The sequence below is a fragment of the Ambystoma mexicanum genome, chromosome 2p (genome assembly GCF_040938575.1).
Source record: "Ambystoma mexicanum isolate Mex_15411 chromosome 2p, UKY_AmexF1_1, whole genome shotgun sequence".
In the NCBI taxonomy this organism is placed as follows: domain Eukaryota; kingdom Metazoa; phylum Chordata; class Amphibia; order Caudata; family Ambystomatidae; genus Ambystoma; species Ambystoma mexicanum.
The window spans coordinates 274083389-274101566 of NC_090923.1; the positions used below are offsets into that span (position 1 = coordinate 274083389).

The window sequence follows — 18178 nt, forward strand, 5'->3', positions numbered from 1 at the left end:
TCCACTGAGAGACAGATCGAGGGAACAAAATCAAGAACCCTAATTGTAATTGCTGAAATGTTTTCCCTTTTTTCCACACTGACTAGCATCCAGCATGTCCTCAGGACTGAAGCAGATTCGGGGGGTGGACTGGGAACTCACGAATTTCGAACATGCACAGTAAAAGTGATGTACTGAAGTGTTCATCTAATCTATTTTGTGTTTGTGACAATCCTCCTGCCAAGATTCCAAGTTGGAGCAAACAATAAATAGTTGCAAATCACCAGATGGGAATTACTTGCAGACCATCAGCTCGACAGTAAAGGGATTCAATGCAATCAAGGAAGAGTTAAGAGCAATTAGACTGATGACTCCCCAGAACAGATATGTACTTGACATGATCACAGCGATGGACGGAGGAGTTTGTGCAAAAATCGGAGAATCATGTTGCACATTTATACCTTCTCATGACGAAGAAAATGGAACTTAACAGAAGCCATAGGTATGCTAACAAACCTGTAGAACCAGATGATAGACGAAACTGACGAGGTTGATGACGACAGCTGGTTTGGATCACTATTCTCATGGGTCCCACAATAGATGGCAGACGTATTCAAGTTCCTGGGAGCCCTGCTAGTGATGACACTACTAGGATCCTGGGTTATCAAGATAATAATCTCTCAATGCCAGAAAACGGCAAAGAAAACCATAGGGATGAAGATCATGATCAATGTCAAGCCAGGATGGAAGCCCAGAGACCTCACTGATGATGAAATAAGAGACTTTGTGAAGGCCAGCGAGTTTCTGCCAGAAAGAACAAAGTTCCTGTACCCCATGAAATGTAGAAATTATGAAGGAAAAATTGATCTATTGTAGCCCAAATGGACAATGTCAACTAATGACATGGAATACACACGAACATGTGAAAACAGCAGCAAACTTAAAACGAGTGATAAAAATATGGATCCCAAAAGGACACTCCTTCACACCATCATGTACAAACCCAGAAGACGAAGAGATGGATACAGAAGAACCAAGTAAGACGAATCCAAAGGAGGAAGCAGAAGTGGTTGATGAACCAACCAGAGGGGGGAGTGTAGAGGAGGTCCCATATATGACCTGCACTCCAGCCACCAATTTTGAAGTACCAGGAACGTACACACTGAGATATGTGATGTATGATGAGCATAAACCAGCAGAGAGCTACACTAGGGCTCTGCCCAGTGCCTATCAGAAGAACAATACCTATTGAAGTGCCAATAATCAGACAACCATGGGCAGTATGGTATCCATTGAGACAACTGTACCAGCAGCTGACATGAAATGAAGATTACTTGCAAACTGTCCCAGAAGGGACCCAATGGGCCTTAATTGAAGGCGAATGGTGACGAACACATGGGCCCGGACAGACGTACAGATGAACGAAATGACAACCAAAAGATGACACGCAAAGACGAAATGTTATGGATAAAGATGTAATGGACCTAGAAGAAGAGGCGATGTCAAAATAATTAAGAAATGTAACTATAAAGCAGGATGAAAATATGCAACTAAGTTAATGCCTGTAAATAGGCTTGGAACACAAGAAGCTAAGGAAACAGTACTGCTTGCTATGCTTGGTAGAAGAATAGAGCGGCAAGCGCCAACTATATATCTACCTCAATGAAGCACAATATATAAGTGCAAAAAGCCACTTCATACAAAAGCAGAATTAACCCAGGTTGCTAGCGGTCAAACAGGCCAGGATTCATATACCAGCACAAGCCAGACGAAAGAGCGGAATCGAAACTTAGCAAGAAGCAGCTCATGCCTGGGAATTCGAGGTCAACCCAAGGAAGGGAGGAGAGCGGCAACTCCGAAGAATTGAAACTTAAGAGCATAGCAGCCTGCCCCGTGAAGTTTGGGATAAAGAGGCCCAGGCAAGTGGCAAGGCCGAAGGGAGAATCAAATATGCAAATAGAAGAAAAATGAAGCAGATTCACGGTGTACTAACATGTGACCATCCAGGTGCGGAGAGGTACCAATGTCTGATGTCACCCAAAACCAGAGGATGCCATAACTTTTCCTGATAAGAAGCTACAGTTTCAAGGCCATCTTCTGCCAACTAATTGACACATAGCCCTAAAGTACTGATTGATGGAAGGGAGGCAGGGTGAATCTTGGGGCATACTGCATCTGGGTGATCATTCTGCATGCTGATAATTAAAGTGGAGATTTATGCCTAGGGGTGTAACCGACCCAATCACAATCGACCAAATAATCTAGGGTCCTATAGTTAGTAGAACAAATGAGACGTCATACTTTTAGTGACGTCTGGCACAAGTGATGTAGAGGGATGGGCATAGACGCCTACCTGATAAGAGTTATCCAATCCTCACACTCTGTTACCATATACAGATATAGCACCTATATTGAAGTTACCTTTTCCAACCAATAAAATTGCATGACAAACGTTTGACCAGTTTTGGGTATAAAAGTTACTGTTTGCATGAAGATTGGGAAGTTGAATCGAGACGGGCGATCGCATCACTGTTGATTTCCATGTTTCCCCGTATTTTGTACTTGTCATTAAACAGACTTCCTTTGACAAACCATTGAGTTCTCCTTATTGATTGGTGTTGGAGTAAGAGAATCCCGCATCCCACCTGCCTCAAGGTGCAGCTATCTCGTCCTAAAGTACTTGAGGGTGAGCTCTGATCCTATGGGCCCGTCACAGGTCACTCCGCCCTCATGTACAGGTGAAATACGGGTAGATGCGATAACACGTTCCAAGATTTCAAAACAGTTGAACAGCCTGTGGCACAATGGGGTTTTGATACTTCATATCAGGACTTGATCAAAGCGCAAAAGGAAGATCTTATTCTGGACTTATTTTACAACCATTTGCTAGATGCAGAACAAAATACTCTGTCTGAAGAGGACTGCAATGGTAAAGAGGAATTGAGAGTGGTATTAGAAAACAAAAAAAGAATTAGATTACAAGATGGAATGATGATTAGAGAATCTGAGAGAGGCCAAAACCAATGGGTAGTACCTATGTCATTTCGGGGATTGATGTTACATCATGCCCATGATGCCATAGCTGCAGGACACAGAGGTTCACTGAAAACTTTGTACATTTTAAAAGCTTATGCCTATTGGCCACACATGTCCCAAGATGTTGTGCTCCTCACCAGAGGGTGTTTAGTGTGTGCACTGTTTCAACCTGCATCACCAGCTCATAGAGCACCATTGATGAACAGGGGTGTGACACTCCCATGGTCTTATTTACAAGTAGACTATGTTGGGCATGTGAGGAGATCAGCACGGGGAAACCGGTACATGTTGACAGTAGTTTGTCTAATGTCTAAATGGGAAGAGTGCATTCCGTCTCCAGACTGAAGTGCCAAAACGGGGGCCACTTAACTTCTAAATCATATTTTTCCAAGATTTGTTTTACCTCAAAGAATAGAGTCAGACCGTTGAAATCATATCAAAGTTTGCAGACTTATTTGGGATTTGCGGCTTTCATTGGTACTAATGGCTATCAGCTCAACGCCATCTAAATCAACAAATCTCAGTCCCCATGAAATCTTGACAGGAAGAAAAATGGTTCTGCCATAACACTTACTTTACAGAACAAATGAACAGGTGCTTATACATTTTTCCACAATCCATGAATGTTTGCAGGAATTGAGAAAGCACATGCAATATGCATTTGCACAGCAAAATCTTTGAAAAGGCTGCTGGCAAAGCAAAGACATATTATTAGAGGAAGGCACCTGTGAGAGAATATGAAATAGGAGACCAGGTATACAAGTTTAATTTCTGGAAGGGGAAACATAAAAATGATAAATCCCTTGCAGCATGCCAAGGGCCATATAGAATTGTAGATACAGGTTTCACCTGTGCTCTACAGAATGGCTAAAAAGGAGGGACAATTAACAGTGGAACAGTTTGTCCATGTTAATCAAAATAAGCCCTTTCACCCGAAACATGAAGTGAAAAGAATAGAGTGAGTTGAAACTAGCAGGGAGTAAAAAGAATTGAAGCGCTTACCTATTAAATAGAATTGCCATAGCAGGTGGATAGGTGTAAATCGTGTGAAGATGTCATAAAGAAATTTACAGAGCTAATAACAAAAGGAGAAAAATATATAAAGTTAGTGAACAAAAATAAAGAGAAAGGAGTGAGAATATTATCTGAAAAATACCATGTGATATTAGTGTGCTTAATTAATGTTGTTTTCAGCCAGTCTCCGGGTAAATCTTCGATTATATTATTTGGTATGGTTTGCATGTGTGTGCAGAGCTGAATTTGATTTCCAATATCCCAGTGAGAAAGGAAAAGTAAAGGGTTTGATGTGCTTGATACTTAAGTTGTCTTTTTTTTACTCAAGAAAAATAATTGTTGTCCCCATCACCTCCGGATCCCTGGAATATACCACTGGACTGGAGTCCCCTGGAAAGCCCCCTGGACCAAAGAAGGGGGTGAAGATTATGATCCCAAAAGAAAAGGAGGACACACATTTTTTCTGTGTAGCAGAACAAAAAAGGAAATCTTTTGGCTACCGTTGGTGTTGGTAGATATGAAAGTTCTGTGTGCCATGTTTGCGGAAGCACAAGTTCTGATAGAGCCAGGCCGGCATCAGGAATTGCAGTAGAAGCAGCACTGGGCTTTATATTAGGGAATATAAGGTTGTTGTACCAGAACATGTATATTAGCCTAAATCCTAATTTAATCATTGGATCAGAAATAAAATCAGAGCAAGTGAGAGAATGGGTACAACCCCATTAAGAAGAAGCTCAGAGGGCAACCAAGGGTTACAGTTAGAAAAGACTTTAATGAGCTCATGTAGTGTTAAGAAAAGGAGGGGAAATAGCATGGCTGGTTTATTAGTGACAACAAATGTAATGACAATAATTGGCGCTGTGGTGGGCACGAACATATCTACAGTGAATGCTGTATCTGTAAGCACACTGAGTAACAAGGCCCTTGAGTTGAGCTATGATTTGAAAGAGTTGCAACAAACTTTAGATCGGCTCAGGGGTGGGCAGAAAGAAGCGATCTGTTATGTGAATGAAACAATTCTGGTTCTTAATGAGCAAGCCACAACATTAGAGCATAGCACCAATGTCATTGTTAAACATGATAAACTGCAGCATGTTATTTTAAATGTGGTAACTCCATTTGAAAGCATTGTGACAAAGTATTTACGGGAAAGTTAACATGCAGTATCACAGTGATTCAAGGCCATAAACCTCTGTATTTTATCTCATTTGATATCATTTGTCAAATGATGGCACAGATTACTCAAACGGAGGTGGAGATAATACAAGAAAGAATTTTGTTTGAAATGGGAAGTGCAATACCATTATATATTAATATGGAGAGAATAGAAATACGTTTCCTACTGTGCATTCCATTTATTGCCCCAGAGTTGATCTATCAAACTAAGTTGGTACATAATGTAGTTTTTTGGAAAGATGACAAATATATTAAGATTGTAACTCCTGAGATGGTAGCATTTCAAACATGGGAGCCTAAAGTATATCTGATACCAACATTAGATACATGTGTAAAATTCAGGGAACAGAATTATTTATGTCCAGGCATGCCATTTATACCTGATGATGCAGATGCTATTTGCGTGTTGAGGTCTCACCATGAGGTGTCTAAGTGGTGTGAGGTGAGTATAAGTAATGCAGAAGTTGATGAGTTAGCTCATGCTAGATTAAGGATAGGTGGTTAGTGAATACTTCGATGAAAAATTACACGACTCACCTTAGTCATGGAGCTTTTATTGTTGAACAGTTGGCATCATAGCGTGCTCTACATATCTATCCCTAAAGATGCAGTGGTGTCGGTGGGTGGATTGACCCTGTTTCATGCAGATGGCAATTTGTGGGAAGGGAACATGGAGAATATTGATTTCTTTCAGAAAAATGTGTTTTCTATTGATCGAGATATTCAATTCTAACTGAAACATAAAAGCATACATGATTAGAATGAATCTGAATAAAGATAACATTACTGTGAGCAGCTTAGGTCTGACAGAGGCAGATAGGTACAATTGGGGGACATGGATAGAAAGAGGTTTGGTGATTTTGGCAGTTCCAATGGTGATTGTTTTAAAAATCTGTAAGATATATTTTGGGGCTATACCTAGTACTTCGTGGTATTTTTATTGTGGTATTTTTGCTATGGTGGTATTTTTACTATGGTGGGATTTTTGTGGGATTTTTGTCTTATAGTGGCGAGAATAATTTTAGAATACTGCCTAATAATTGTTTCACCACGGTCACTAACAACAAACAAATACTGGACTTAATACACTCTGAATAAAAGGCTCATCCTCTTCTGTGGTGTTTTATGTACAACATCACGATGATGCCCTTTTGGCTGTATTTCAACAATTGTGAAACACACAAATTGAAATACAACACATTCATTTAGCTTCTATTTGCTTTGAGATATTTCTTACAGCACATTCATCTCCCTATGCATGTCAAATCAATGAGACTGAATTCAAAAAGAAATACACAAACTAAATTACCTTTTTCGAATTTGTTCTTTATCATAAACTATAAATATGCAAGTTACGCCCACGTTATAATTCTCTGTATGAGCATATCTCTCTGCAGTGGTTTTCAACGCTCTATCTGGGCAAAGCTCTGCGAATTTAGCTTGGCTTTGTAACAAAACTTGGCAGGGTAAATATGCTTTAAATAAAAGTAGAACTTAGAGAGATATAAACACAGTAGCACAGGCAGGTTGAAATTTGAATCTCTGATGCAGTGTCTACAATGAACTCAATTTTCTAACCTGTGCTCCCTAGTGTCATTCACTTCACCAGCATCTCAATTAACTTGATAATTGCCTAGATTAAGCTGGCAATATTCCCAATTCAGCTTGGCAGTGTTCCAGGGTCATTCTTAGCTAAGGTCACTTGAGATTTTGCAGCCCTTCTAAAGATGCCAACCGAGGAGAGAAAAAGCTTCGGCTTTATTCAGCTTACAGTCAGCCCAACAGTAGCCCTCTGCTTGCTTCATCGGTCAGTGCCAGAAGATGAATGCCCCTACCTTGCCTCAAAACCCTTTTTTATTAAACCCCCTGTCACTCCAGAAAAACACCTACCCATGAGCAGATCCACACATATCACGCGATTTCCTCTGTGTGTTTTCCTCATTGTGCTAACTGCATTGCTGCAGAGCAAATTTATACCTATTTCTTGTGTTTCCTTCTCTAACACAATGATCAGTCTTTAGGAACAGATTTTCACATTTTTCAGCTAACCACACAGTGCAGATTCAGCCTTCATGTGTAAAGTTAATTTTTCTTTCCCATTTTCAGAGCATTATGCATTTTCATCAGTCTGAATCCAGCAGATATCATGGGCTAATTTGCACTAAAAGTTATTATGGATTCAGTTACATGTTAGATGGGGTTGGTTAATTAGTATGTTACTGTCCTGTTAGTATTATATTGAGTTCAGCTCAGCTCATAAAACAGTTTTTGAATTTCTAACATGTGCTCTGTGCTTTAGCATCTATTTAAATTCAGCCTGAGACTCATTCTCTTGAGTCCATTATTGAGTTTCACACCCTTGGCCCTAGTTGAAGTTCAAACCCTCACTAAAATGTGAATGTTGAAATGCGGAGTCTCAATGTTGCTTCCTTTGGGTGTGTTTTGGTTAACACCTTATGGAGGGCGAGTGTCTTGAGATTGTGACCGAATTTGTCACTTCTGCTCTCAGACAAATGTGGACCCTAATGTAGTCTGTTTCCATCAGAAAATCCAGCCAACAGAATGCATGGGAAGAGCCAAGCTAGTGCCGCCTGGTCCTAGTGAAAATCGGACAGACCGGAGAAACGGGCAGTCCCGTTTTCGAGATCTAGTGAAGCCAGTTTGTGACAGTGACGAACGGATCATCTTCTGTTAAAGTAAGTGATCAGATAATGTGTAACTGCACTTAGACGGGAGGACACACTCTCCCTGTGGGGCTCTGCGTGGGAATGCATATACAAAGTTGGTGCGTGCCATGTGTGAGTAGAAGACTTGCACCCGATGGGGGTTGCTTATCACAAAGTAGTTCGAAGGGATGCAGTTTGATTTCTAGGAGGGGCTTAATTTCTTCCCCAAACGTCCCCACATTGTGTTGGGTACGGGATGCGTCTTTTTGCACTTAGTGCCTAGTGGCAGCCAATTATGTATGATCGTTAGTTCGGCCTAAATGTAGGGTGTGTCTAACACCGATTTTAAGAATTTGAAGTTAACTATGAGCATATGTTTATGGGCAAAATTTGCTACTGAAGGTGGATTGTTTTTCCAGAGCTGCTAAGAGACGATGGCATTATTGTACGTGGTGTCTACTACAACGGTGGGCTGTTTTACTCTGAAGACGCACCTACGATGCCGTGGACAGCATTATTGATTAAAGCTACCATGGTAAGCATACCAAAGGAGACTAGGAACTCGTTTGTTGGTAATATATTTGATTTAGTAACAGCATAACTTATGGCTGTTTTTTATGCTGTGCCCCATAGGGTCACAGATGAACACTATCACATGAAGTTTGAAAAGACAATGACAACCCGCATGTCAAATTTCCCCTGAAGAAGTTCTATCATTGTTCTAACATTGTAAAGAGAACGTAACATGTCAGGCGTTGTTGTTGCTATATTTGTAGGCAACCTTGATTAATTATTTATTAAATTAATTAGAACCTTGTGTAACAAGGATTCGCCTAATTAAGGCACAAAGGGTCTGGAGGGAGCAACTCAGAGTTTGCGAGCTCTCTGTCTTGTGTATTCGACAGGTGTTTGAATAACAATGTATGCTGAATAGAGTGTGAACCAGTAAGTGTATGTGAGGTGTGTTGTTTGTAAAGGAAGCACTATTGCACTTTGTGAGTTTAGAGTTGAGAGGTATGAATTTTAGGTAGCCATCAATCTGCATAGTGTATTATTTTATCATTGATTTGCTTATCAGTGATTGTTTAATATATTTTTAACATATTGTCTTAATAAAAACGTTTTCGTAATATGAATTTTTTCTAGTGGTTGAGTGTAATTTGAGTAATAGTTGTAGGTACTCTTACCTAATAGTGTTCTCTTTCCCGCCAGTGGGGCACCGCATGAAGGCAACAAGGTTATTTAGTCCACAGGAGCATGCGCAAGTCTATTAGTAGGGACGAATCTCGGGGCCAGTTAAAATTGCCCCTCAATCTTTTTATTGTACAAGCGTTTAGGAACGGACCTTCACATTTTTCAGCTTAACACACAGTGCAGATTCAACCTACATGTGTAAAGTTCATTTTTATTTCCCATTTTCAGAGCATTATGCATTTTCATCAGTCTGCATCCAGCTGATATCATGGGCTAATTTGCACAAAATGTTATTATGGGATTCAGTTACATGTTAGATGGGGTTGGGTTAATTAGTATGTTACTGTCCTGTTAGTATTATATTTATTGCAGTTCAGCTCATAAAAAATAGCATCCTGCAGCAAAATTATGAATTTCTAACATGTGCTCTGTGCATTGGCATCTATTTAAATTCAGCCTTGAGTCCATTATTGAGTTTCACACCCTTGGCCCTAGTTGAAGTTCAAACCCTCACTAAAATGTGAATGTTGAAATGCAGAGTCCCAATGTTGAAATGCGGAGCCCATACTCCTACAATGAACCATTAATTTTCTAAACTTAGGGAACGTTCAGTTACCTGTGTTTATTTGCTCAGTACATTGTCTAGTGTTGATACCATTATTATGTTATTTTAGAGCACTCATTTTACGTGGAAACGATTGTTGATAGCCACATTCAATAAACATATACAATTTTATGAAAAATAGATTGGCAGTACACATTTAAAATCAGTTCTTACCATGTATGGAAGGGTGTTGCCCTGCAATCTTTGGGACATGTGTAGCTGAAGTGTTTAAACAAATTAAACAGAGTTTAGTTTTGTTTAGAATGAGGAAATACATAGTCATGTCTCTATCAAAGCATATTTAAAAAAATATAGTAAGTATAGGCCAAATTACACTTGTGCCATAAACACATGCTGGTCATATAAAATGAGCTTTGATGCTACCCATGTTTGTTCTCTTTGTTTCTCAATGTGTTATGTGCAGTCTTTTTTATCGCAATTATAATCAACTGTTGATTTCAGCAGACATTTTTTTTTACTAAAGCTAGACATCACATATTTAAAAAAAAACATTCTTAACATACAAATGCATAATGTATCTTGTATTTAAAACGATCTTGTATGTTTAAAGAACACATTTCTATTGCAGGCACTATGAGTCTAGTAGATTTGCTCCTAACCTCATCACATTAAGGAAAACGGGCAGAGTATAAATTACTTCATTACTCAGTGGTCATCTTCCTTACTCTGAGGTCTTCCTCATCACAGTCCTACCGTATATAAAGCAAAACCTCCAGAGACACAATTTACATACAAAACTTTCGAAGAAATATTAAGAGTCTCATTTCGATGTGGTCAGAAGGGGGAGACTTTTTGTGTGATTTTCTTTGACCTGGGAGATGGTGTGTGATTTCTGCACCTGCTGCAGCTCCCCAATGCATCAAATCCAACTGGATCCCCTCTTGCATGGATTTTTCTGTCTGGTTTTTGCACGTGATGCATTATATGGAAGGTAGAATTTACAATTGCATTAGGAAACATGGCATTATTATGGCACATACAACCTTGAACCTCTTAGATTTGTTTTCCTAAAGCACATCCATACCATAAAAAAAATATAAATTCTACAGATTTAACTGCTTGCATACAGGTGTTAGCAGTAACTCTACTCTCCATGCAATGTACCCTTCATGTACAATGACTCTCTGAATGCATTACCTCAGTCCCTCTTCTATGTGTGTTATTTTCCTCCTGGAAGTGCCCTGTGACCTAAACGCCACTGCTGCCCAATTCAAGTAAATCAGGACCTGAACTTTGAGTAATTAAGATCAGCAAATAGGTAAATGGGTCATTAGAGTCCTAACACCCATGATTGTTAGTCAGGTAATATCACAAGTAAGAGAAAGAATGATCCACAACTGCAAGGTTTCTGCAAACTATTCATTATATAAACAGCTGAACCACATTTAGCAGTAGCTGAACACACCACAATCAACCTATAATGTGAAATTAACTTGTTCTATGAAACCCATGTTGAAACTCTGCAAATATCCTGGTTGGAAGCCCCCTACAGTGTGATCAGAGGTAAGGGAGATCTCTCAAGTGTTTTTTTCCCTAGATGAATGAATGACAGGGATACTGGAAATGAAATATTCAGTGAAAACTGCCAAGTTAGTCCATGTGATGATTCACAGAATCTTGTCACTTCTCCCCAGAGGGCCCCTTCCCTGTGAGGATAGGAAGGTGATCCTGCTATGCAACAGTTCCCAGAGAGGTGGCAGTAAGCCGGACCTAACAGGGAGAGATAAAGACTCCCATTCCAGGAAGGAACTCCCTAAGACTCTTTCCCATTAGACCCTCACACCCCCATTGTCCCAAGAAGTCCAACCATAAGAAACTACTGTTTGCTATTGTAAGATCTCTTCTTTTACTCACCACTGAGAAGAGGAAGTGTAAAACAGATGTGAAGAATGGCAATAGGTCGAACCCCAATAGTACTGAGAAGAAGAAGAGTGAAGGGGCTATAACAACTACTACTTCATTAAAGATAGCCAGTGCAGTATAATGAATACCACTTGGAAACAAAGGAAGGACTCTGATCCTGCACCGTGCATGACCCATCAACAGAGGATAAAAACAGAGGAAGGACTTGCTAAAGGGGGAAGCCGGCATCCAACTGGCACAGCCAAGGAAACTCAAACCTGGGGAAGAGAAGTCCACAAGAGGAAGATGGCCCTCGGTCCAGGGGAAGATGCAGAATTGACAGAGGAGCAATCCGGAAGCCAGTAGAGGGCCCACTCACTTGAAGCTGGAAGAATGCGTGGGGTGACCTCAGGGAGGTGGGCCATGTGGTCTGTGAACAGCACCTGGACCATCAAACCAAGGGCTCTACAGAGCCATAGGACAAGACAGGAAGCTGAGAAGAGAAACGCTGAGAGTGCTCGTGAGAATGAAGCCAGCCATGACTCCAGCAAGTACTGGTGACACACAACCACCAAGTCAAAGGTAATGGGAGTGGCGGGAGACCCAGAAGGGGTACAGGGAATTGTGAAATCCTTATGAATGCTCAAGAGTTATATTGGAGGGATCTCCCCCATCACAGTGATTGTAAATACCCTAAGAAAAACCAAGCGTGTTACAGGAGTGATCTCTCTTGTCACTGTAATTGTGATATCCATAAGAAAAACCAAGAGTGATTCGGAGTGATCTCCCTCATCACAGTAATTGTAAAAACCATAAGAGTATCCAAGATGGTTACGGGAGTAATCTCCTTCATCACAGTAATTGTGAAAACCATAAGAGTAGCCAAGAGGGTTACGGGAGTGATCTCCTTTGTCACAGTAATTGTAAAAACCATAAGAAAAGCCAAGAGTGTTATGGGAGGGTTCTCTTGTCACAGTAATTATGAAAACCCTAAGCAAAGCCAAGAGTGTTACAGGAGTGATCTCCCTCATCACAGTAATTTTGTAGACCACAAGAGAAGTAAAAGGCAAGTGTGGAACGGGAGGGATCTCACTTGGCGCAGAAACGGAGGTGGCCATAAGAGAAATAATAAGCAAGAGTGGCACGGAGCAATCTTCCTCATCACAGTAATTGAGAAAATCCTATCAAAGCTCAAGAGAGGTATGGGAGGGGTTGCCCTCGTCACAGTGATTGTGAAGATTATAATAAAAGCCAAGAGTTTTAGAGGAGTGAAAGGAAATGCCCAATAAGAATGTATCCATTTGTATGAATGGTACAAAAGACTGAAAAAGTCCTGTACCATTTGTACGAATCTGAAAATACCGAACATGAGGAGCAGGGGTTGCAGGGGTGTCTCCTACTCTACATGTTTGTCATTTTTGGATTCGGGGGATGCAGGTGTGTACTCCGCCTAGGGGAATAAAGTTTTTTAAAAAAGGAAAAAAAAAGGACAGGCCCCTACGGCGCCGGTTACCAAGTACGTAAGTGAACGGAACCGGTGTTGCAGGGGCGGCGGCACACAACAAGGTGTGCCTCCAAAAGGTAAGTGTATTTATGTGGTATGCTTGGGGAGGCATTTACTTTGGGTTGTTTGACCATAACGGTCAAGTTAGCTACAGTCTTTTCGGCTGTGAAACTTTCCCTAAGAAAATTCAAAGGTACTATAGGAGCATTCTCTCTCACAGCTGTATTTGTGAAAGGCATAAAAGAAACCCAAAAGATCCACAGGAGTGATCTCCCTCATCCAGTGATATTGAAAACGTGCAAGTGCATGGAAGAAGGAAAGGCTGAAAATGTATGGGGGTGGGGAGAAGTGGAAAGTGCTACGCAAAAGAATATAAATAAATACATAATAAATAAAATACATAATAACAGCAGAAAAGTGTAGTAAAGCCAGGAAGTTACTGTACAACTGATAATTCCATGAAATGTAATTATGAACACAAACCACAGAAATTGCACACAGTCATGACAACATGGGGGAGTATCTCAGAGCAGGAGTTGTGTAAAAGGTGAGCGCTGTGAGGTATGTATAGCAAGTGGTGGAAATGGAAGAAGTGTGGAGAGGGATTCCACAAGGGCTGGGGCAGTAGCAGCATTTGGCAGAGGGTGAAGGGCCTTGACGTTACGGCGAGGTAGAGTTTAGAAGCGGAGGAGGTGCCAGTTGAAGTCTGCTGAAAGGAAATGTTAAAAATACTATTTTGAAAATGCCGCGATTTGTTTAATTTCTTGAAAGTACACAAATCATAATAAACTTAGCTTGGTATGGTTGGTGTACAGTTCAAGCGAGCACCGTCCGTGTCAAAATGTACTTAGACATCCAAAAATAGAAACACTACAATTCATTGGAGAAAGTGAAGTTTCAGCACGTCCGGAAACGTGGGGGCTCGGTGAAATTTTGTGTTTTTGAAATGTTTTCTACTTTTTGGCCAATCACAGTGCCCGATTCATAGAATCCAGCGCAGAATCAGCGCAAGCGCTGCACGCTTAGAAGGAACGTGCGCCACATATGCGCCAGCCGTGTTGCAAACCAGCAATTGTGCGGCACGTGTTTCATGGATTTCCAGAGGCATCAGTAGCAGTGGCACAAAGAACAGCAAGCAGCTCCAGTAACGCCCCAACACTGCAGGAAAAAGCCAATGAAATGGCCAGAATGGCACGAGGCCCCACGCCATCTGTGGCCCAGCACACAGTCAACTTCCATCGTAATTGCATGAAAAATCAGAGCGTAGCCCACTCACACCAGCCAAATTGCGCGGAAAGGCCTGAGCGTGCCCCGTCTGCACCCCTGTGAAATTGCATTCCCACCACACCAGCCAAACCGCATGGAAAGACCCACACATATGTCCTGTCTGCACCCCTGTGAAGTCACGTACCCCGCTCGCAGCAGTCAAATCGCGTGGAAAAACCCACGCATGCCCTGTCTGCACCCCAGCAAAATCTCGTACCCCGCACGGCCCAGCCAAATACCATGGAAAGGACTCTGCGCACCCCTGTGAAATCGGGTACCCAGCTCCCGCCAGCCAAATCGCGTGGAAAAGGCCGTGCATACCCCCCTTGCACCAGCCAAAGCATGTGGAAAGGGCAGCACATGCCCCGTCTGCACACCTGCAAAATCGCATACCCTGCTTGCGCCAGCCAAATCGCGTGGAAAGGGCTGCGCGTACCCCCGCAAAATTACGTAACCCGTGGGCAACAGCCAAATTGTGTGGAAAGGTCCGCGTGTACCACCGCAAAATCGCGTGCCCCACTCGCGCCAGCCAAATCACTTGGAAAGGGCCATGTGTACACCCGCAAAATCACGTTACCCTCTCGCGCCAACCAAATCGCGAGGGATGCGCGTACCCCCACGAAATAGTGTATCCAGCTCACATGGAAAGGCCTGCGGGTGCTGCCATCAGCTGTAAACACACCCTGCAGGCAGCCCACAGCACAAGGGACCCCCCCCATTCACGATGCCCCCCACAGTGCACCTCAACATTGCTCCTGCTCCCCAGCACATGGCCCATGGAATGGGAATCACAAATTCACACATGCATGTTTGCACACAGATGAGCAACATTGCTCAACATTAGGGACATGTAACAGAGCCAAGGAAGAGTGAGATATGCACCAAACCATTGAGAGCAGACACCAAAAATGTATTGATTCATAAAACTCACACTAACTAAAAGACAATCATTAAAATGAATATGAACGTAATCCAAATGAAAATGAAACTGAAAACAAAAAGAAATGTGATGCAAAAAATAAAAAACTCTAAAAAGTGGTCCATGTCCAATGATGCTTCTCAAAATGTAAACAGAAATCATAAAAAAACATTCCTCCATGGTGATGAAAAATTCCAAAAAATAAAATATTTGTCCAACTATATACAAAGCTCCAGGGTCCATGATCCCAAAACATAAATCAACATCCATAAGACGTCTAAGAAGAAATAACTATTTACAAGATGTGGAGCAAAGTCCATGAACTCCAAATAAAAAAACTAAACAAATCGAACCTACTCCTAAATAACTAATTACAAAGGCAGCGGCCTAGTCCTACGACTCACCATCTTCCCCAAGAGTTTCAGCCAGGGAATCATCGAAATCTGCATCTATTTCCCTGAGGCGGGCCTGGGCTTTCCCCTCAAGGGCCCGCAGGGACTGCAACGTGCTTCTCTCAAATTCCCTGAGAGCCTCCTCGAGGAACTCCGCCCGCCTCTCTGCCCAACGCAGAGTGTTATCCATCCTGGTGATGGTGAGTCGTGCCCCCTGTGCCCGCTGCCGCTCTGCTCCGATCTGCAGGCCCATCGCTCCAACACGGAAGACATCCTTGTGTTAATGTCCACGTTTCCCTCCCGCCCGATGGCCATACCTGCCCCTGTGATGTTGAGGGCCCGAGTCCTGTCGCCTCCTACGTCGAGCCTGTGTGCGGCCGATAAGCCTGCTGCCTGCGCCTACGTGACAGCCTCCGGGATGATGACAATCCCCGGGGCTGTCGTGCACGTGCCCTGTTGCTTGGTGCCTGCACTTCCACCATTGCCATTGGTCCTGTTGCTGCAGTGACCACCTCTGATGATCCTCCTTCGACTCCCGACTGTGGCAGGGATGTGGTCTCCACCAGACTGGCCGCCGGGGTTGTGACAGGTACACAGGGGGCCCTGGTGATATCTGGGCTAGAAGACGGCAGCGAGGATGACTGGCACACAGAAGAAGAAGAGGAGGAGGAGGGGGTCGCAGCAGTATCCAGCACACATAGCACATTCGTGACCATGAACTGTGCTAGCCAGTTGATGAGGCGACAGACCTCATCGTGATGATGTGCAAGCCCCTGATTGGAAGCCTGCACATCATCATGAATGCTGGCTGTACGCCTCGCAACACCGGCTAGCAGAGGTTCAACCCTGTCACAAATTGCCTCATCTGTAGGTAGTGATAGATCCATATCCGTGGATACATCCGCCACCTGCAGACAGGTCCGGGCTGAGGCATGCAGTTCCAGGAACAGGAGCAGTCACATGCCCCTCCACGGTGACCTGCACTGCCTCCGGCCCCTGACCCTTGTCTGCACCAGGAACACCTACCTCATCACCCCCGCTGGGCCCCATGTGCTGGGCTGATGTGGCCTCCTCCTCCAACACCACCAACCTGGATCACTCCGCATCGGATTTCCCCTGTGTGGTCTCACCTGTCCTCCCAACTTCTGAGGAGCCCACGACCAACTTCACCCTCTTGGCCTCCCCTAAGCAGCTGCGGCCAATGACTGACGCATCACCAGCGTCCTCACTTCCGGAAAATGACATAACCTGGGAGGACGACTGGGCCTTGCGTCAGTGCCTGGTGGAGGAATCCCTGCTGCGGTGCTCCACAGTGTCAACTCCGTCCTCTTCTTCCATCATTGCTGTGGATAGGGAGACATTGAACACAAGCATTAGTGTACCGAACAAATGTCTGCTTGACACAAAGCAAATGCAAATGAGTGGCAATGTCAAACGTCACAACCATCATCACCCTCCCCACACACAGGTCAGTGCAAGCAACACACATGCACAAACATGCATGCCATGTGCAACAAACATTCACATCAACGTACAAGGCACTGCGAGCACATCAGAAGAGGGGCTGAACCTCACATGCATCATGGTACATGCACATCACATACACACACACCACCTGACAGTCATGCATCAAGCCATGTAGACCTCCCGTCACAGTGCACTTGGGGACAACTGGGACTCATGAGTCAATCAAACATTGAGATGCTCATGTGTCATGCATCCATGGGGTTGCCCAGTCACACACTCACTACTCAGACACACACACACATGTACACTGTGCATGTCCATGATGGTGACATAAGCACCCATGTGTAACACCTCTCGCATGCCCCAGTCCAGACACAGGTATGCAAACATTTGCACCTCGTTACATGCTGGTGCGCATCATGCATTGCAACACAGATCGTTACATGCCGGTGCGCATCACGTATTGCAACACAGACAACATTGATGTGGGTCACGCTTGAATGGGCTCACATGCAGCACTATCAGGGACATGCACACAAACATCTGTACAGGAGGCATGCCAGACATGAGGACAAGGTGCACACTCCAGGCACATGTCAACAAACACATGGTGGACAAGAACACATGAACACTTACCAGTCGACTCCAGACGGAACACCAAATCCAAGACCTGGGCATACAGCGCTGGGTTGATGTGCTCCAGGACCCGCATTTCATCATTATTCAACTGACCCGGCACCTCGCTCGTTCATCACCAGCCTTGAGGAGGCACCGGGCCTTGTTGAGGGTCCTGGACATGAAGTCTTCCCAGCGCTTATGGACATATCAGTAGTCGCGGGGTCCCACCCTCTCCGCGTTGATGGCACCCACGTTGTCCGCCCAGATCTTACTCCGTCCTTCCTTGTCGACTCGCAATGGTCCAGGGAAGAGGGCATCATAATGCCCAAGGACTTGCTCCACCAGGGTGCCAACCTCTCTGGAAGAGAAGCTGACAGCCCTCTGCCTCTCTGCCAAGGTTGCCACTTGCCTAAGATGGAGATGGGTCAGACATGGCAACCCCCGAGGCAGGTGTGGGTGAGCAGGTGGTCCTGGGGCTGG

The 18178-nt window shown here is 43.5% G+C and overlaps 1 protein-coding gene across 6 annotated transcripts in view; it reads right to left on the reverse strand.

Annotated features, from left to right (window-relative positions):
• The window catches only part of LOC138566370 (inter-alpha-trypsin inhibitor heavy chain H4-like), a 1003937-nt gene that overhangs the window by 240125 nt on the left and 745634 nt on the right, over positions 1–18178 (reverse strand). For 5 of the 6 annotated variants that reach the window (XR_011301923.1, XM_069643539.1, XM_069643537.1 and 2 more), the window contains one exon: positions 9844–9888. The exons of the other annotated variant lie outside the window; for it this stretch is intronic. Coding sequence is in view for 4 of the 5 variants with exons in the window: in XM_069643539.1 (XP_069499640.1) it covers positions 9844–9888 (45 nt within the window). In the remaining variant the exon portion in view is untranslated. The remainder of the gene's footprint in view (positions 1–9843; positions 9889–18178) is intronic. 6 annotated transcript variants of the gene reach the window in all.